The sequence below is a fragment of the Bombina bombina genome, chromosome 1 (genome assembly GCF_027579735.1).
Source record: "Bombina bombina isolate aBomBom1 chromosome 1, aBomBom1.pri, whole genome shotgun sequence".
Lineage (NCBI taxonomy): Eukaryota > Metazoa > Chordata > Amphibia > Anura > Bombinatoridae > Bombina > Bombina bombina.
In genome coordinates, this window is record NC_069499.1 from 709,389,230 (window position 1) to 709,410,839 (window position 21,610).

The 21,610-nt window shown below is 43.0% G+C and overlaps 1 protein-coding gene across 1 annotated transcript in view; it reads right to left on the bottom strand.

Moving 5' to 3' along the window:
• ATRX (ATRX chromatin remodeler) overlaps positions 1–21,610 on the bottom strand; it is a 783,199-nt gene that overhangs the window by 462,585 nt on the left and 299,004 nt on the right. The window contains exon 13 of the mRNA XM_053714433.1: positions 6,677–6,770. Within this exon, the coding sequence (XP_053570408.1) occupies positions 6,677–6,770 (94 nt within the window). The remainder of the gene's footprint in view (positions 1–6,676; positions 6,771–21,610) is intronic.

Consider the following 21,610-nt stretch of genomic DNA (forward strand, 5'->3'; position numbering starts at 1 on the left):
TATTGCACACCAAATTTGGAAGCTTTAACCCTTAAAATAACGGAACCGGAGCCGTTTTAACACTTTAACCCCTTTACAGTCCCTGGTATCTGCTTTGCTGAGACCCAACCAAACCCAAAGGGGAATACGATACCAAATGACGCCTTCAGAAAGTCTTTTCTAAGTATCAGAGCTCCTCTCACATGCGACTGCATGCCATGCTTCTCAAAACAAGTGCGCCACACCGGCGCGAAAATGAGGCTCTGCTTATGCTTTGGGAAAGCCCCTAAGAAATAAGGTGTCTAATACAGTGCCTGCCGATATTATAATATCAATATACCCAGATAAAATGATTCCTCAAGGCTAAATATGTGTTGATAATGAATCGATTTAGCCCAGAAAAGTCTACAGTCTTAATAAGCCCTTGTGAAGCCCTTATTTACCATCGTAATAAACATGGCTTACCGGATCCCATAGGGAAAATGACAGCTTCCAGCATTACATCGTCTTGTTAGAATGTGTCATACCTCAAGCAGCAAGAGACTGCACACTGTTCCCCCAACTGAAGTTAATTGCTCTCAACAGTCCTGTGTGGAACAGCCATGGATTTTAGTTACGGTTGCTAAAATCATTTTCCTCATACAAACAGAAATCTTCATCTCTTTTCTGTTTCTGAGTAAATAGTACATACCAGCACTATTTCAAAATAACAAACTCTTGATTGAATAATAAAAACTACAGTTAAACACTAAAAAACTCTAAGCCATCTCCGTGGAGATGTTGCCTGTACAACGGCAAAGAGAATGACTGGGGTAGGCGGAGCCTAGGAGGGATCATGTGACCAGCTTTGCTGGGCTCTTTGCCATTTCCTGTTGGGGAAGAGAATATCCCACAAGTAAGGATGACGCCGTGGACCGGACACACCTATGTTGGAGAAAATAAATTTATCAGGTAAGCATAAATTATGTTAAGTGTATCCAGTCCACGGATCATCCATTACTTATGGGATACCAATACCAAAGCTAAAGTACACGGATGATGGGAGGGACAAGGCAGGAACATTACACAGAAGGAACCACTGCCTGTAGAACCTTTCTCCCAAAAACAGCCTCCGAAGAAGCAAAAGTGTCAAATTTGTAAAATTTGTAAAAAGTATGAAGTGAAGACCAAGTTGCAGCCTTGCAAATCTGTTCAACAGAGGCCTCATTCTTAAAGGCCCAGGTGGAAGCCACAGCTCTAGTGGAATGAGCTGTAATTCTTTCAGGAGGCTGCTGTCCAGCAGTCTCATATGCTAAACGTATTATGCTACGAAGCCAAAAAGAGAGAGAGGTAGCCGAAGCCTTTTGACCTCTCCTCTGTCCAGAGTAAACGACAAACAGAGAAGAAGTTTGCCGAAAATCTTTAGTTGCCTGTAAGTAGAACTTCAGGGCACGGACCACGTCTAGATTATGCAAAAGACGTTCCTTCTTTGAAGAAGGATTAGGACATAATGATGGAACAACAATCTCTTGATTGATATTCCTGTTAGAAACCTTAGGTAAAAACCCAGGTTTAGTACGCAAGACTACCTTGTCTGAATGAAAGATCAGATAAGGAGGATCACAATGTAAGGCAGATAACTCAGAGACTCTTCAAGCCGAGGAAATAGCCATCAAAAACAGAACTTTCCAAGATAAAAGCTTAATATCAATGGAATGAAGGGTTCAAACGGAACTCCCTGAAGAACTTTAAGAACCAAGTTTAAGCTCCACGGAGGAGCAACAGTCTTGAACACAGGCTTAATCCTGGCCAAAGCCTGACAAAAAGCCTGGACGTCTGGATTCTCTGCCAGACGCTTGTGTAAAAGAATAGACAGAGCAGAAATCTGTCCCTTTAGTGAACTAGCGGATAAGCCCTTTTCTAAACCCTCTTGTAGAAAAGACAATATCCCAGGAATCTTAACCTTACTCCATGAGTAACTCTTGGATTCACACCAATATAAATATTTACGCCATATCTTATGGTAAATTTTTCTGTTCACAGGTTTCCGAGCCTGTATTAATGTATCAATAACCAACTCCGAGAAACCACGCTTCGATAGAATCAAGCGTTCAATCTCCACGCAGTCAGCCTCAGAGAAATTAGATTTGGATGGTTGAAAGGACCCTGAATTAGAAGGTCCTGCCTCAGAGGAAGAGACCATGGTGGACAGGACGACATGTCCACTAGGTCTGCATACCAGGTCCTGCGTGGCCACGCAGGCGCTATCAGAATCACCAATGCTCTCTCCTGTTTGATCTTGGCAATCAGTCGAGGCAGTAACGGAAAAGGTGGAAACACATAAGCCATGTTGAAAACCCAAGGGGCTGCTAGTGCATCTATCAGCACCGCTCCCGGGTCCCTGGACCTGGATCCGTAGCACGGAAGCTTGGCATTCTGGCGAGATGCCATGAGATCCAGTTCCGGTTTGCCCCAACGAAGAATTAGTTGAGCAAATATCTCCGGATGAAGTTCCCACTCCCCTGGATGAAAAGTCTGGCGACTTAGAAAATCCGCCTCCCAGTTCTCCATGCCTGGGATGTAGATCGCTGACAGGTGGCAAGAGTGAGACTCTGCCCAGCGAATTATCTTTGAGACTTCTAACATCGCTAGGGAACTCCTGGTTCCTCCTTGATGATTGATGTAAGCTACAGTCGTGATGTTGTCCGACTGAAACCTGATGAACCTCAGTGTTGCTAACTGAGGCCAAGCTAGGAGAGCATTGAATATTGAACTTAATTCCAGAATGTTTATTGGAAGGAGTTTCTCCTCCTGAGTCCACGATCCCTGAGCCTTTAGGGAGTTCCAGACTGCGCCCCAGCCTAGTAAGCTGGCATCTGTTACAATCGTCCAATCTGGTCTGCGAAAGGTCATTCCTTTGGACAGATGAACCCGAGACAACCATCAGAGAAGAGAATCCCTGGTCTCCTGGTCCAGATACAGTAAAGGGGACAGATCTGAGTAATCCCCATTCCACTGACTTAGCATGCATAATTGCGGCAGTCTGAGATGCAGGCGCGCAAATGGCACTATGTCCATTGCCGCGACCATTAAGCCGATTACTTCCATGCACTGAGCTACTGATGGGCTTGGAATGGAATGAAGGACACGGCAAGCATTTAGAATTTTTGATAACCTGGACTCCGTCAGGTAAATCTTCATCTCTACAGAATCGATAAGAGTCCCTAGGAAGGGGACCCTTGTGAGTGGAAACAGAGAACTCTTTTCCATGTTCACTTTCCACCCATGCGACCTCAGAAATGCTAGAACTATCTCTGTATGAGACTTTGCATTTTGAAAACTTGACGCTTGTATCAGAATGTCGTCTAGGTACGGAGCCACCGCAATGCCTCGCGGTCTTAGTACCGCCAGAAGCGAACCCAGAATCTTTGTAAAAATTCTCGGGGCCGTAGCTAACCCGAAGGGAAGAGCTACAAACTGGTAATGCCTGTCTAGAAAGGCAAACCTTAGGTACCGATAATGATCTTTGTGAATCGGTACGTGAAGGTAGGCATCCTTTAAGTCCACTGTGGTCATATATTGACCCTCTTGGATCATGGGTAGGATGGTCCGAATGGTTTCCATCTTGAACGATGGAACCCTTAGGAATTTGTTTAAGATTTTTAAGTCTAAGATTGGTCTGAAGGTTCCCTCTTTTTTGGGAACCACAAACAGATTTGAGTAAAACCCTTGCCCTTGTTCCGTTCGCGGAACTGGGTGGATCACTCCCATCACTAAGAGGTCTTGTACACATTGTAGAAATGCCTCTTTCTTTACTAGGTTTGTTGATAACCTTGACAGATGAAACCTCCCTTGTGGAGAAGTTTTGAAATCCAGAAGGTATCCCTGAGATATAATCTCCAACGTCCAGGGATCCTGTACATCTCTTGCCCAAGCCTGGGCAAAGAGAGAAAGTCTGCCCCCCACTAGATCCGTCTCCGGAAAGGGGGCCCTGTCTTCATGCTGTCTTAGGGGCGGAAGTAGGTTTTCTGGCCTGCTTGCCCTTGTTCCATGACTGGTTGCCTTTCCAACCTTGTCTGTAACGAGCAGTAGTTCCTTCCTGTTTTGGAGCGGAGGAAGTTGATGCTGCTCCTGCCTTGAAATTACGAAAGGCACGAAAATTAGACTGTTTGGCCTTTGATTTGGCCCTGTCCTGAGGAAGGGAGTGGCCCTTACCTCCAGTAATGTCAGCAATAATTTCCTTCAAGCCGGGCCCGAATAAGGTCTGCCCTTTGAAAGGAATATTCAGTAGTTTAGATTTAGAAGTTACATCTGCTGACCAGGATTTAAGCCATAGCGCTCTGCGCGCCTGTATGACGAATCCGGAATTCTTAGCCGTGAGTTTGGTTAAATGCACTACGGCATCCGAAACAAACGCATTAGCTAAGTTAAGCGTTCTAAGCTTGCTCAAAGTCTCATCCAATGGTGCTGTGCGAATCACCTCTTCCAGAGACTCAAACCAGAATGCCGCTGCAGCAGTGACAGGCGCAATGCATGCAAGAGGCTGTAATATAAAACCTTGTTGAACAAACATTTTCTTAAGGTAACCCTCTAATTTTTTATCCATTGGATCTGAGAAAGCACAACTATCCTCCACCGGGATAGTGGTACGCTTGGCTAAAGTAGAAACTGCTCCCTCCACCTTAGGGACCGTCTGCCATAAGTCTCGTGTGGCGGCGTTTATTGGGAACATTTTTCTAAATATCGGAGGAGGGGAAAAGGGCACACCAGGTCTATCCCACTCCTTGCTAATAATTTCTGTAAGCCTTTTTGGTATAGGAAAAACGTCAGTACACACCGGTACCGCATAGTATTTATCCAGCCTACATAATTTCTCTGGGATTGCCACCGTGTCACAATCATTCAGAGCCGCTAACACCTCCCCTAGCAACACGCGGAGGTTCTCAAGCTTAAATTTAAAGTTTGAAATTTCTGAATCCGGTCTCCCCGAATCAGAACCGTCACCCACAGAATGAAGCTCTCAGTCCTCATGTTCTGCAAATTGTGACGCAGTATCAGACATGGCTCTCGTGTCATCGGCGCGCTCTGTCCTTAACCCAGAGCTATCGCGCTTGCCTCTTAACTCGGGCATATTGTATAATACTTCTTTCATAACATTAGCCATATCATGTAAAGTGATTTGTAAGTGCCTTGATGTACTTGGCACCTCAATCTCACGCACCTCCCGAGCGGGAGACGAAGGTACTGACACGTGAGGAGAGTTAGACGGCATAACTTCCCCCTCGTTGTCTGGTGATAATTTCTTTATCGGTACAGATTGACTTTTATTCAAAGTAATATCAATACAATTGGTACACATATTTCTATTGGGCTCCACATCGGCTTTTGAACATAATGAACAAGCAGATTTCTCTGTATCAGACATGTTTAAACAGACTAGCAATGAAGCTAGCAAGCTTGGAAATTACTTTCAATAAGTTTACAAGCAATATAAAAAACGCTGCAGCGCTTTTAAAAAACACAGTTGAATTAACAAAGAACTAAATCAGTTATAGTCAACAATTCTTAACGGTAAATGTAATAATTATCAGAGGATTGCACCCATTAGCAAAAGGATGATTAACCCCTCAATATCCAAAAACGGATATCAAATTAAGATTTAACGCTTTTATCACAGTCAAACACACTGTCACAGGTCTGCTGTGACTGATTACCTCCCTCAAAAACTAATTTTGGAAACCCCTGAGCTCTCTAGAGACGTCCTGGATCAAGGAGGAAGAAACAGGAAGACTGTGCTAGAATTTTAACTGCGCAACAAGGCGCTAAAAAAAAGGCCCCTCCCACTCATATTACAACAGTGGGAGACCTGATATAACGGTTTCTATGCAGAAAAATACTAGCCATGTGGAAAAAAAAAATCATGCCCAAAAAGGATTTATCACCAAAGTACCTCACAAAACGAATAACATGCCAGTAAACGTTTTAAAAACAAACTTTTTCAATGTCATGCAAAGTTATCACTAAGCCTGCTACCAGTCGCTTCTACTGCAGATAAGGCTTAAGCATTATTTCAGTATTAACAGTATTTTTTCAGTCAAATTCTAGTCCCTAGAAAATAACTCAACTGCGCATACATTTATCAGCCTGATACCAGTCGCTACTACTGCATTTAAGGCTGTACTTACATCATGTGGGTAACAGCAGTGTTTTCTTAGTCAATTCCATTCCCAGAAAATATTGTACTGCACATACCTCATTTGTGGGGGACCCCGCATGCTATTCCCTTTTCTGAAGTTACCCCACTCCTCAGAATGTCGAGAACAGCCAGTGGATCTTAGTTACGCCTGCTAAGATCATAGAAAAACGCAGGCAGATTCTTCTTCCAAATACTGCCTGAGATAGAAAAACAGCACACTCCGGTGCCATTTAAAATAACTTTTGATTGAAGAATAATTAAGTAAAAACTCCAACTCCTCTCGCGACCTCCTTTGTTGAGGGTTGCAAGAGAATGACTGGATATGACATGTGAGGGGAGGAGCTATATAGCAGCTCTGCTTGGGTGATCCTCTTGCAACTTCCTGTTGGGAAGGAGAATATATCCCATAAGTAATAGATGACCCGTGGACTGAACACACTTAACAAGAGAAAAACTAATTGATAGGATAAAAAAATTTAAATGTGCTAAGATAAAACATCTTTAAAAAAACAAAACACAAACCTTGTTCTGCGGCGCTGATCATCTGAACCGCTTTCACTAACTTCTTCGCTAACTCCAGATTCCTCGAAATCAGAATCAGAACCCTCACTGCTCACTAAATTAAAGAAAAAAAGAAATCCATATTTTTTATATGAAAAATTGTTAACTTATGCTGCATTCATTTAATAGAACAAAAGATTAAAAACAAAGTACTTAATCATTTTAAGAATCAGGCTGATAAATTGCACAGGTTGCAAAACATTTCCCAAGCTAAAAGATAATTTCTTAAAGGGATACTAAACCCAAAATTTTTCTTGCATGATTTAGATAGAGCATGCTATTTTAGGCAACTTTCTAATTGACTTCTATTAAATATTTCTTCTTTTTCTTGCTATCTTTATTTTAAAAAGCAGGAATGTAAACCTTAGGAGCTGGCCTATTTTAGGTTCAATACCCTAGATAACGCTTGCTTATTGGTGGCTACATTTAGCCACCAATAAAGCAAGCGTAGCCCAGGTTCTGAACCAAAAATGGTCCGGCTCCTAAGCTTTACATTCCTGCATATTAAATAAAGATAGCAAGAGAATGGAAAAAAATAAGAGTAAATTAGAAAGTTGGTTAAAATTGAATGCTCTATCTGAATCATTAAAGAACTAAACATTGGATTTAGTGTCCCTTTAACTCTAATAACTTATTAAAAAATAGCAGTGCAAGCATAAAAAAATATACAATTAAATTACTTTATTAATGAGTGACAGATGTCTATAGTTTAACTACTTGACGATCATGTTAATTTAATGGAAGACAACATGCTATACTACTGGTTTAGTATAAAAGCAATATGATCATTATTAGTGAAGGTTTAACAGATTAGTGGCAAACAGGACAATAGATACCAGCTCATTAACTGTCAATCAACAAACTCTAAAACTAATTAAGGATGAAAAACATAATTTATGCTTACCTGATAAATTTATTTCTCTTGTAGTGTATCCAGTCCACGGATCATCCATTACTTGTGGGATATTCTCCTTCCCAACAGGAAGTTGCAAGAGGATCACCCACAGCAGAGCTGCTATATAGCTCCTCCCCTTACTGCCATATACAGTCATTCGACCGAAACAAGACGAGAAAGGAGAAACCATAGGGTGCAGTGGTGATGTAGTTTAATTAAAATTTAGACCCGCCTTAAAAGGACAGGGCGGGCCGTGGACTGGATACACTACAAGAGAAATAAATTTATCAGGTAAGCATAAATTATGTTAAGTATATCCAGTCCACGGATCATCCATTACTTGTGGGATACCAATACCAAAGCTAAAGTACACGGATGATGGGAGGGACAAGGCAGGAACTTAAACGGAAGGAACCACTGCCTGTAGAACTTTTCTCCCAAAAACAGCCTCCGAAGAAGCAAAAGTGTCAAATTTGTAAAATTTTGAAAAGGTGTGAAGCGAAGACCAAGTAGCAGCCTTGCAAATCTGTTCAACAGAGGCCTCATTTTTAAAGGCCCAGGTGGAAGCCACAGCTCTAGTAGAATGAGCTGTAATCCTTTCAGGGGGCTGCTGTCCAGCAGTCTCATAGGCTAAGCGTATTATGCTCCGAAGCCAAAAGGAGAGAGAGGTTGTCGAAGCTTTTTGACCTCTCCTCTGTCCAGAGTAAACGAAAAACAGGGCAGATGTTTGACGAAAATCTTTAGTAGCCTGTAAGTAAAACTTCAAGGCACGGACTACGTCCAGATTATGCAAAAGACGTTCCTTCTTTGAAGAAGGATTAGGACACAATGATGGAACAACAATCTCTTGATTGATATTCCTGTTAGAAACCACCTTAGGTAAAAACCCAGGTTTGGTACGCAGAATTACCTTGTCTGAATGAAAGATCAGATAAGGAGAATCACAATGTAAGGCAGATAACTCAGACTCTTCGAGCCGTGGAAATAGCCATCAAAAACAGAACTTTCCAAGATAAAAGTTTAATATCAATGGAATGAAGGGGTTCAAACAGAACTCCCTGAAGAACTTTAAGAACCAAGTTTAAGTTCCACAGGGGAGAAACAGTTTTAAACACAGGCTTAATCCTAATCAAAGCATGACAAAATGCCTGGACGTCTGTAACTTCTGCCAGACGCTTGTGCAAAAGAATAGACAGAGCAGAGATCTGTCCTTTTAAAGAAATAGCTGATAAGCCTTTGTCCAAACCCTCTTGGAGAAAGGACAATATCCTAGGAATCCTAACCTTACTCCATGAGTAACTCTTGGATTCACACCAATAAAGATATTTACGCCATATCTTATGGTAGATTTTCCTGGTGACAGGCTTCCGAGCCTGTATTAAGGTATCAATGACTGACTCTGAGAAGCCACGCCTTGATAGAATCAAACGTTCAATCTCCATGCAGTCAGTCTCAGAGAAATTAGATTTGGATGATTGAAAGGACCTTGTATTAGAAGGTCCTGCCTCAAAGGCAGAGTCCATGGTGGAAGAGATGACATGTCCACTAGATCTGCATACCAGGTCCTGCGTGGCCACGCAGGCGCTATCAGAATCACCGATGCTCTCTCCTGTTTGATTTTGGCAATCAGTCGAGGAAGCAGAGGAAACGGTGGAAACACATAGGCCAGGTTGAAGAACCAAGGAGCTGCTAGAGCATCTATCAGCGTTGCTCCCGGGTCCCTGGACCTGGATCCGTAACAAGGAAGCTTGGCGTTCTGGCGAGACGCCATGAGATCCAGTTCTGGTTTGCCCCAACGATGGACCAGTTGAGCAAACACCTCTGGATGGAGTTCCCACTCCCCCGGATGAAAAGTCTGACGACTTAGAAAATCCGCCTCCCAGTTCTCTACTCCTGGATCGCTGACAGGTGGCAAGAGTGAGACTCTGCCCAGCGAATTATCTTTGAGACTTCTAACATCGCTAGGGAACTCCTGGTTCCCCCTTGATGGTTGATGTAAGCCACAGTCGTTATGTTGTCCGACTGAAATCTGATGAACCTCAGTGTTGCTAACTGAGGCCAAGCTAGAAGAGCATTGAATATTGCTCTTAACTCCAAATATTTATTGGGAGGAGTTTCTCCTCCTGAGTCCACGATCCCTGAGCCTTCAGGGAGTTCCAGACTGCGCCCCAACCTAGAAGGCTGGCATCTGTTGTTACAATCGTCCAATCTGGCCTGCGAAAGGTCATACCCTTGGACAGATGGACCTGAGAAAGCCACCAGAGAAGAGAGTTTCTGGTCTCTTGATCCAGATTTAGTAGAGGGGACAAATCTGAGTAATCCCCATTCCACTGACTTAGCATGCATAATTGCAGCGGTCTGAGATGCATATGTCCATTGCCGCTACCATTAAGCCGATTACTTCCATGCACTGAGCCACTGACGGGCGTGGAATGGAATGAAGGACACGGCAAGCATTTAGAAGTTTTGATAACCTGGACTCAGTCAGGTAAATTTTCATCTCTACAGAATCTATAAGAGTCCCTAGGAAGGAGACTCTTGTGAGTGGTGATAGAGAACTCTTTTCCACGTTCACTTTCCACCCATGCGACCTCAGAAATGCCAGAACTATCTCTGTATGAGACTTGGCAATTTGAAAGCTTGACGCCTGTATCAGGATGTCGTCTAGATACGGAGCCACCGCTATGCCTCGCGGTCTTAGAATCGCCAGAAGTGAGCCCAGAACATTTGTAAAAATTCTCGGGGCAGTGGCCAACCCGAAGGGAAGAGCTACAAATTGGTAATGCCTGTCTAGAAAGGCAAACCTTAGGAACCGATGATGATCTTTGTGAATCGGTATGTGAAGGTAGGCATCCTTTAAGTCCACTGTGGTCATGTACTGACCCGCTTGGATCATGGGTAGGATGGTCCGAATAGTTTCCATTTTGAATGATGGAACTCTGAGGAATTTGTTTAAGATCTTTAGATCCAAGATTGGTCTGAAGGTTCCCTCTTTCTTGGGAACCACAAACAGATTTGAATAAAATCCCTGTCCTTGTTCCGTCCGCGGAACTGGATGGATCACTCCCATTACTAGGAGGTCTTGCACACAGCTTAGGAATGCCTCTTTCTTTATCTGGTTTGCTGATAACCTTGAAAGATGAAATCTCCCTTGTGGAGGAGAAGCTTTGAAGTCCAGAAGATATCCCTGAGATATGATCTCCAACGCCCAGGGATCCTGAACATCTCTTGCCCACGCCTGATCGAAGAGAGAAAGTCTGCCCCCCCACTAGATCCGTTTCCGGATAGGGGGCCGTTCCTTCATGCTGTCTTGGGGGCAGCCAAAGGCTTTCTGGCCTGCTTGCCCTTGTTCCAGGACTGGTTAGGTTTCCAGGCCTGTCTGGAATAAGCAACAGTTCCCTCTTGTTTTGAAGCGGAGGAAGTTGATGCTGCTCCTGCCTTGAAATTTCGAAAGGCACGAAAATTAGACTGTTTGTCCTTTGATTTGGCCCTGTCCTGGGGAAGGGTATGACCCTTGCCTCCAGTAATGTCAGCAATAATTTCCTTCAAGCCAGGCCCGAATAAGGTCTGCCCCTTGAAAGGAATGTTGAGTAATTTAGACTTTGAAGTCACGTCAGCTGACCAGGATTTAAGCCATAGCGCCCTACGCGCCTGGATGGCGAATCCGGAATTCTTAGCCGTTAGTTTAGTCAAATGAACAATGGCATCAGAAACAAATGAGTTAGCTAGCTTAAGCGTTCTAAGCTTGTCAATTTCATTCAATAGAGCTGTCTGGATGGCCTCTTCCAGGGCCTCCAACCAGAATGCCACCACAGCAGTGACAGGCGCAATGCATGTAAGGGGCTGTAAAATAAAACCTTGTTGAATAAACATTTTCTTAAGGTAACCCTCCAATTTTTTATCCATTGGATCTGAAAAAGCACAACTGTCCTCAACCGGGATAGTGGTACGCTTTGCTAAAGTAGAAACTGCTCCCTCCACCTTAGGGACCGTCTGCCATAAGTCCCGTGTAGTGGCGTCTATTGGAAACATTTTTCTAAATATAGGTGGTGGGGAAAAGGGCACACCGGGTCTATCCCACTCCTTGCTAATAATTTCTGTAAGCCTTTTAGGTATAGGAAAAACGTCAGTACACACCGGCACCGCATAGTATCTATCCAGCCTACACAATTTCTCTGGAATTGCAACTGTGTTACAGTCATTCAGAGCAGCTAATACCTCCCCAAGCAATACACAGAGGTTCTCAAGCTTAAATTTAAAATGAGAAATCTCTGAATCAGGTTTCCCCGAGTCAGAGATGTCACCCACAGACTGAAGCTCTCCGTCCTCATGTTCTGCATACTGTGACGCAGTATCAGACATGGCTCTAACAGCATTTGCGCGCTCTGTATCTCTCCTAACCCCAGAGCTATCGCGCTTGCCTCTTAATTCAGGCAATCTAGATAATACCTCTGACAGGGTATTATTCATGATTGCAGCCATGTCCTGCAAGGTAATCGCTATGGGCGTCCCTGATGTAATTGGCGCCATATTAGCGTGCGTCCCCCTGAGCGGGAGGCGAAGGGTCTGACACGTGGGGAGAGTTAGTCGACATAACTTCCCCCTCGACAGAACCCTCTGGTGATAATTCTTTTATAGATAAAGACTGATCTTTACTGTTTAAGGTGAAATCAATACATTTAGTACACATTCTCCTATGGGGCTCCACCATGGCTTTCAAACATAATGAACAAGTAGGTTCCTCTGTGTCAGACATGTTTAAACAGACTAGCAATGAGACTAGCAAGCTTGGAGAACACTTTAAAACAAGTTTACAAGCAATATAAAAAAAGTTACTGCGCCTTTAAGAAACACAAATTTTCCCAAATTTTGAAATAACAGTGAAAAAATGCAGTTAAACTAACAAAAATTTTACAGTGTATGTAATAAGTTAGCAGAGCATTGCACCCACTTGCAAATGGATGATTAACCCCTTAATACCAAAAACGGAATAACAAATGACAAAAACGTTTTTTAAACAGTCACAACTGCCAAAGCTCTACTGTGGCTTTTTACCTCCCTCAATACGACTTTTGAAGCCTTTTGAGCCCTTCAGAGAAGTCCTGGATCATGCAGGAAGAAGCTGGATGTCTGTGTATGTAATTTTTGCTGTGCAAAAAAATGCCAAAATAGCCCCCTCCCACTCATATTACAACAGTGGGAAGCCTCAGGGAACTGTTTCTAGGCAAAATTCAAGCCAGCCATGTGGAAAAAAACTAGGCCCCAATAAGTTTTATCACCAAACATATGTAAAAAATGATTAAACATGCCAGCAAACGTTTTAAAATACACTTTTATAAGAATATGTATCTCTATTAATAAGCCTGATACCAGTCGCTATCACTGCATTTAAGGCTTTACTTACATTACTTCGGTATCAGCAGCATTTTCTAGCAAATTCCATCCCTAGAAAAATATTTTAACTGCACATACCTTATTGCAGGAAAACCTGCACGCCATTCCCTCTCTGAAGTTACCTCACTCCTCAGAATATGTGAGAACAGCAAAGGATCTTAGTTACTTCTGCTAAGATCATAGAAAACGCAGGCAGATTCTTCTTCTAAATACTGCCTGAGATAAACAGTACACTCCGGAACCATTTAAAAATAACAAACTTTTGATTGAAGAAATAAACTAAGTATAAAACACCACAGTCCTCTTACGACCTCCATCTTAGTTGAGAGTTGCAAGAGAATGACTGGATATGGCAGTGAGGGGAGGAGCTATATAGCAGCTCTGCTGTGGGTGATCCTCTTGCAACTTCCTGTTGGGAAGGAGAATATCCCACAAGTAATGGATGATCCGTGGACTGGATACACTTAACAAGAGAAAGGTAAAAAAAGGTATCTAGTAGCCAATTTACTGCTTAAAAGAGAAAGTAAACACCTATTTACAAGATATTTCTGTTATGTTGCTATAGAATTACATCAGCCAATTATGGATATATTCTATGCATATAAACCCAGGCAAATGTATTTCTATAAAAGGACCAAAGGAATGTACTACTCAAACACCAGCCCATAAACTGATTAATTTGTAGGGAAGATAAAAGGTTAAGGTGCGTCTTTAACCCCTTAATGACCGAGGACGTGCAGGGTACGTCCTCAGAAAAAAGGCAGTTAACGCCTGAGGACGTACCCTGCACGTCCTCGGTGTGGAAAGCAGCTGGAAGCGATCCTGCTCGCTTCCAGCTGCTTTCCGGTTATTGCAGTGATGCCTCGATATGGAGGCATCCTGCAATAACCTTAGATGGCCATCCGATGCAGAGAGAGCCACTCTGTGGCCCTCTCTGCACCGGACATCGATGGCCGGTATCGTTGGTGGGTGGGAGCCGGTGTGGGAGGTGGGTGGCGGCCATCGATGGCCCTGGTCATGTGGAGGGGGGCGGGATCGTGGGGCGTGGAAGTCCGGGCGCGCGCACGTGCACGAGGGGGCGCGCGCGGGCGCGCGCCGGGGCAGGGACCGGGTGGGGACCGCTGCACTACAGAAAAAAATGTGTCCCAAAATAAAAGTGGGACCAATAATTTAAAAAAAAAAAAAAACCTTAGGCGTTATTTAGGTGGTGGGGGTTGGTCCGTGGGGGGGGGGGGAAGCTACACTACAGAAAAAAATAAAAAAAATAAACATTTAATTGTGCAAACTGGGTACTGGCAGACAGCTGCCAGTACCCAAGATGGCCCCCAATAAGGCAGAGGGGGAGGCTTAGAGAGCTGTTTTGGGGGGGATCAGGGAGGTTGGGGGCTAAGGGGGGATCCTAAACACAGCAATGTAAATATGCTTTTTTTTTTTTTTTTTCTTTAAAAAAAAAAAAAAATCTTTTATTTTAGTACTGGCAGACTTTCTGCCAGTACTTAAGATGGCGGGGACAATAGTGGGGTGGGGGAGGGAAGGGAGCTGTTTGGGAGGGATCAGGGGGTAGGATGTGTCAGGTGGGAGGCTGAACTCTACACTAAAGCTAAAATTAACCCTCCAAGCTCCCTACACACTACCTAATTAACCCCTTCACTGCTAGCCATAATACACGTGTGATGCGCAGCAGCATTTAGCGACTTTCTAATTACCAAAAAGCAACGCCAAAGTCATATATGTCTGCTATTTCTGAACAAAGGGCATCCCAGAGAAGCATTTACAACCATTTGTGCCATAATTGCACAAGCTGTTTGTAAATAATTTCAGTGAGAAACCTAAAATTGTGAAAAAATTAACGTTTTTTTTAATTTGATCGCATTTGGCGGTGAAATGGTGGCATGAAATATACCAAAATGGGCCTAGATCAATACTTGGGGTTGTCTACTACATTACACTAAAGCTAAAATTAACCCTAGAAGCTCCCTACATGCTCCCTAATTAACCCCTTCACTGCTGGGCATAATACACGTATTTTGCGCAGGGGCATTTAGCAGCCTTCTAATTACCAAAAAGCAAAGCCAAAGCCATATATGTCTGCTATTTCTGAACAAAGGGGATCCCAGAGAAGCATTTACAACCATTTATGCTATAATTGCATAAGTTGTTTGTAAATAATTTCAGTGAGAAACCTAAAGTTTGTGAAAATATTTGTGAAAAAGTGAACAATTTTTTTTATTTGATCGCATTTGGCGGTGAAATGGTGGCATGAAATATACCAAAATGGGCCTAGATCAATACTTTGGGATGTCTTTAAAAAAAATATATACATGTCAATGGATATTCAGGGATTCCTGAAAGATATTAGTGTTCCAATGTAACTAGCGCTAATTTTGAAAAAAAGTGGTTTGGAAATAGGAAAGTGCTACTTGTATTTATGGCCCTATAACTTGCAAAAAAAGCAAAGAACATGTAAACATTGGGTATTTCTAAACTCAGGACAAAATTTAGAAACTATTTAGCATGGGTGTTTTTTGGTGGTTGTAGATGTGTAACAGATTTTGGGGGTCAAAGTTAGAAAAAATGTGTTTTTTTCCATTTTTTCCTCATTATTTTATAATGTTTTTTTATAGTAAATTATAAGATATGATGAAAATTATGGTATCTTTTGAAAGTCAATTTAATGGCGAGAAAAACGGTATATAATATATGTGGTTACAGTAAATGAGTAAGAGGAAAATTACAGCTAAACACAAACACCGCAACAATGTAAAAATAACCTTGGTCCCAAACGGACAGAAAATGGAAAAGTGCTGCGGTCATTAAGGGGTTAAAGAACAAAACCCTTAGTACTAGCCCTAGGAGTATACAAGCTCATCCACCTCCCTCCAAAATACCCTAACATTTTCTTTAACAAAACAAGAATGTGCTCTAACCTGAAATTAAAAGCAAAAAACATAATTTATACTTAACTGATAAATATATTTCTTTCATGGTGGCAAGAGTGAACCACATTCCCACCACCAGGAGGAGGCAAAGTCTCCCAATCCCCAAGAGCCCCACAAAACCCCTCCCACATACTCCAGTCTAACGTTTAGGCAAGTAGTGAAGTTAAAAAGGAATAAGAGACAAAAAGGAACAGAGAATAAATATGTGCTTAAAACAAATCAAACAAGAAAATGGTGGGGGCTCGTGGACTCTCGCAACCATGAATGAAATTAATTTATCAGGTAAGTATAAATTATGTTTTCTTTCATTTAGGTGGGAAAGAACGCATGGTAAAGAATACACAAGTCCACGAATAATTAAGGGAGGTATTGAAGAGAAAAAAAAAACAGAATTTATGCTTACCTGATAAATTACTTTCTCTTGTGGTGTATCCAGTCCTTTACTTGTGGGATATTCTCCTTCCTAACAGGAAGAGAGCACACAGCAGAGCTGTCCATATAGCTCCCCCTCTAGCTCCACCCCCCAGTCATTCGACCGGAGGTTAGGAAGAAAAAGGAGAAACCATAGGGTGCAGTGGTGACTGTAGTTTAAACAAAAAAAATCTACCTGACGTAATAGCCAGGGCGGGCCGTGGACTGGATACACCACAAGAGAAAGTAATTTATCTGGTAAGCATAAATTCTGTTTTCTCTTGTAAGGTGTATCCAGTCCACGGATTCATCCTTTACTTGTGGGATACCAATACCAAAGCTTTAGGACACGGATGAAGGGAGGGAACAAGACAGGTACCTTAAACGGAAGGCACCACTGCTTGTAAAACCTTTCTCCCAAAAATAGCCTCCGAAGAAGCAAAAGTATCGAATTTGGAAAATTTGGAAAAAGTATGCAGCGAAGACCAAGTCGCTGCCTTACAAATCTGTTCAACAGAAGCCTCATTTTTAAAAGCCTATGTGGAAGCCACTGCTCTGGTAGAATGAGCAGTAATTGTTTCGGGAGGCTGCTGGCCAGCAGTCTCATAGGCCAGACGGATGATGCTTTTCAGCCAAAAGGAAAGAGGTAGCAGTCGCCTTCTGACCTCTCCTCTTACCAGAATAGATGACAAACAATGAAGTTGTTTGTCTGAAATCCTTAGTTGCTTGTAAATAGAACTTTAAAGCACGAACCACATCAAGATTGTGTAACAGACGTTCCTTCTTCGAAGAAGGATTAGGACAAAGAAGGAACAACAATTTCCTGATTAATATTCTTATTAGACACAACCTTAGGAAGAAAACCGGGTTTGGTACGCAAAACTACCTTATCTGAGTGTTACACCAAATAAGGTGAGTCACACTGTAAAGCAGTTAACTCTGAAACTCTTCGAGCAGAAGAGATAGCTACCAAAAACAAAAAACTTTCCAAGATAAAAGTTTAATATCTATGGAATGTAAAGGTTCAAACGGAACCCCTTGCAGAACTGAAAGAACTAAATTCAGACTCCATGGCGGAGCCACAGGTCTATAAACAGGCTTGATTCTGACTAAAGCCTGACTAAACGCTTGAACGTCTGGTACCTCTGCCAGACGTTTGTGTAAAAGAATAGACAAAGCAGATATCTGTCCTTTTAAGGAACTAGCTGATAATCCTTTCTCCAATCCTTCTTGGAGAAAGGACAATATCCTGGGAATCCTAATCTTACTCCATGAGTAACCCTTGGATTCGCACCAACAAAGATATTTTTGCCAAATCTTATGGTAGATTTTCCTGGTGACAGGCTTTCTAGCCTGAATCAGGGTATCGATAACCGACTCAGAGAAACCACGCTTAGATAGAATTAGGCGTTCAATCTCCAAGCAGTCAGACGCAGAGAAATTAGATTTGGATGTTTGAAAGGACCTTGAAGTAGAAGGTCCTGCCTCATTGGCAGAGTCCATGGTGGAATGGATGACATGTCCACTAGGTCTGCATACCAAGTCCTGCGTGGCCACGCAGGCGCTATTAGAATCACCGACGCCCTCTCCTGCTTGATTCTGGCAACCAGACGAGGAAGGAGAGGAAACGGTGGAAACACATAGGCCAGATTGAAGGACCAAGGCGCTGCTAGAGCATCTATCAACACCGCCTGGGGATCCCGGGACCTGGACCCATAAAGAGGAAGTTTGGCATTCTGTCGGGACGCCATCAGATCCAATTCTGGTGTGCCCCATAGCTGAATCAGCTGGGCAAATACCTCCAGATGGAGCTCCCACTCCCCAGGATGAAAAGTCTGACGACTTAGGAAATCCGCCTCCCAGTTCTCTACTCCTGGGATATGGATTGCTGAGAGATGGCAAGAGTGATCATCCGCCCATCGGATTATTTTGGTTACCTCCATCATCGCTAGAGAACTCCGTGTTCCTCCTTGATGATTGATATAAGCTACAGTCGTGATGTTGTCTGACTGAAATCTGATGAATTTGGCCGCAGCAAGCTGAGGCCACGCCTGAAGCGCATTGAATATCGCTCTCAGTTCTAGAATGTTTATCGGGAGGAGAGTTTCCTCCTGAGACCATAAGCCCTGTGCTTTCAGGGAGTTCCAGACTGCACCCCAGCCTAGTAGGTTGGCGTCTGTCGTTACTATGAGCCACTCTGGCCTGCGGAAACACATTCCCTGAGACAGGTGGTCCTGAGACAACCACCAGAGAAGAGAATCTCTGGTCTCCTGGCCCAGATTTATTTGAGGAGATAAATCTGCATAATCCCCATTCCACTGTTTGAGCATGCATAGTTGCAGTGGTCTGAGGTGTAGGCGGGCAAAAGGAACTATGTCCATTGCCGCTACCCTGACCCCGATTACCTCCATGCACTGAGCCACTGATGGCCAAGGAATGGAATGAAGAGCTCGGCAAGTGGTTAAGAGTTTTGATTTTCTGACCTCCGTCAGAAATATTTTCATTTCTAACAAGTCTATCAGAGTCCCTAGGAAGGAAACTCTTGTGAGAGGGAAGAGAGAACTCTTTACATTCACCTTCCACCCGTGAGATCTCAGAAAAGCCAACACGATGTCTGTGTGAGACTTGGCTAGTTGGAAAGTCGACGCCTGAACTAAGATGTCCCACTGCTATGCCCCGCGGCCTTAGCAATGCCAAAAGGGACCCTAGCACTTTTGTGAAAATTCTGGGAGCAGTGGCCAACCCGAAGGGAAGGGCCACAAACTGGAAATGCCTGTCCATAAAGGCAAATCTGAGGAATTGATGATGATCTCTGTGAATAGGGATGTGTAGATACGCATCCTGTAATTCCACGGTAGTCATATATTGACCCTCCTGGATCATTGGTAGAATGGTCCGAATAGTCTCCATCTTGAATGATGGTACTCTTAGGAATTTGTTTAGAATTTTGAGATCCAAGATTGGTCTCAAAGTTCCCTCTTTTTTGGGAACCACAAACAGGTTTGAGTAAAACCCTAGCAATTGTTCCTCTTTTGGAACTGGGCAGATCACTCCCATGGTATGTAGGTCTTCTACACAGCGTAAGAACACCTCTTTTTGTCTGGTTTGCAGACAATTGAGAAATGTGAAATCTCCCCCTTGGGGAGGAGTCTTTGAAGTCCAGAAGATATCCCTGGGACACAATTTCTAAAGCCCAGGAATCGTGAACATCTCTTGCCCAAGCCTGAGCGAAGAGAGAGAGTCTGCCCCCTACTAGATCTAGTCCCGGATCGGGGGCTACCCCTTCATGCTGTCTTAGAGGCAGCTGCAGGCTTCTTGGCCTGTTTACCCTTGTTCCAAGCCTGGTTAGGTCTCCAGACTGATTTGGATTGGCCAAAATTCCCCTCTTGCTTTGCAGCAGAGGAAGCTGAAGCGAGACTACCATTGAAGTTCCGAAAGGAATGAAAATTATTTTGTTTGGTCCTCATTTTATTTGTTTTATCCTGAGGGAGGGCATGGCCTTTCCCTCCAGTGATGTCTGAAATAATCTCTTTCAGTTCAGGCCCGAATAGGGTCTTTCCTTTGAAAGGGATGTTCAAATGTTTCGATTTTGATGACACATCCGCAGACCAGGACTTAAGCCATAACACTCGGCGTACTAAAATGGCAAAACCTGAATTCTTTGCTGCTAATTTAGCCAGTTGGAAAGCGGCATCTGTAATAAAAGAATTAGCCAACTTAAGGGCCTTAATTCTGTCCATAATCTCCTCTAATGGAGTCTCCATCTGAAGAGCCTCTTCTAGAGCCCCAAACCAGAAAGCAGCTGCAGTAGTTACAGGAACAATGCATGCAATAGGTTGGAGAAGAAAACCTTGATGAACAAAAATTTTCTTCAGGAGACCCTCTAATTTTTTATCCATAGGATCTTTGAAAGCACAACTGTCTTCGATAGGTATAGTTGTATGCTTAGCCAGAGTAGAAACAGCTCCCTCCACCTTAGGAACTGACTGCCACAAGTCCCGCATGGTGTCAGATATGGGAAACATTTTCTTAAAAACAGGAGGGGGAGTGAACGGAATACCTGGTCTATCCCACTCCTTAGTAACAATATTCACAATCCTCTTAGAGGTTCCGGTTTACACTGATGTTTTTCCAGTCCCTAAGTATTTGTCCATTTTACAATATTTCTCTGGGACCACTATAGGGTCAAAATCATCTAGAGTCGCTAATACCTCCCTGAGCAATAAGCGGAGGTGTTCAAGCTTAAATTTAAAGGCCGTCATATCAGAATCTGTCTTTACGGGAGCGTCTTTCCGGAATCAGAAATTTCTCCCTCAGATAACAAATCCCTTATCCCTACCTCAGAACATTGTGAGGGTATATCAGATACGGCTACTAAAGCGTCAGACGGCACAGCATTTGTTCTTAACCCAGAGCTGTCACGCTTTCCTTGCAAACCAGGCAGTTAGATAAAACCTCAGTGAGGGTTGTATTCATAACTGTGGCCATGTCTTGTAAAGTAAATGAATTTGACGCAATAGAGGTACTTGGCGTCACTTGTGCGGGCGTTAAAGGTTGTGACACTTGGGGAGAGCTAGATAGCAAACCCTCATTCCCTTCTGTCTGAGAATCATCTATGGCATTATTTTTAAGTGCTAAAATATGCTCTTTATAATTTATAGACATATCAGTGCAAGTGGGACACATTCTAAGAGGGGGTTCCACAATGGCTTCTAAACACATTGAACAAGGATTTTCCTTGATGTCAGACATGTTAAACAGGCTAGTAATGCAACAAGCAAGCTTGGAGAACACTTTATTTAATGAAATAAAACAATTTCAAAAAACGGTACTGTGCCTTTAAGAGAAAAAAACATGTACACTTTCTGCAAAACTGCTTAAAAATGTCACAAATCTTACAATCTTTTTACAGTATATTTAGTAAGCCTTAGTAAGGTTGCACCACTAGTAAGAATGATATTAACCCCTTAGTTAACAAACCGGATTGACAAAAGTCTAAAAATCCGGAAATATACAGTCAGCACCTTGCCACAGCTCTGCTGTGGCGCCTACCTGCCCTTAGGGGTTGAAATTGGGGGAATAAAGCTTCCTTTTGGCTCCAAAACTGCTTCAGGACCCTCCTGTGTTGAAGCTTGCTATCCAGAAGTAAAAACAAATGCGCAACTAAGTCGCGAAAGTAGGCCCTGCCCACCTCATACACGATGTCTGAGGGATCTTAAATTAACACCTCCATGTGGTATAAAAACCTTCCAATAT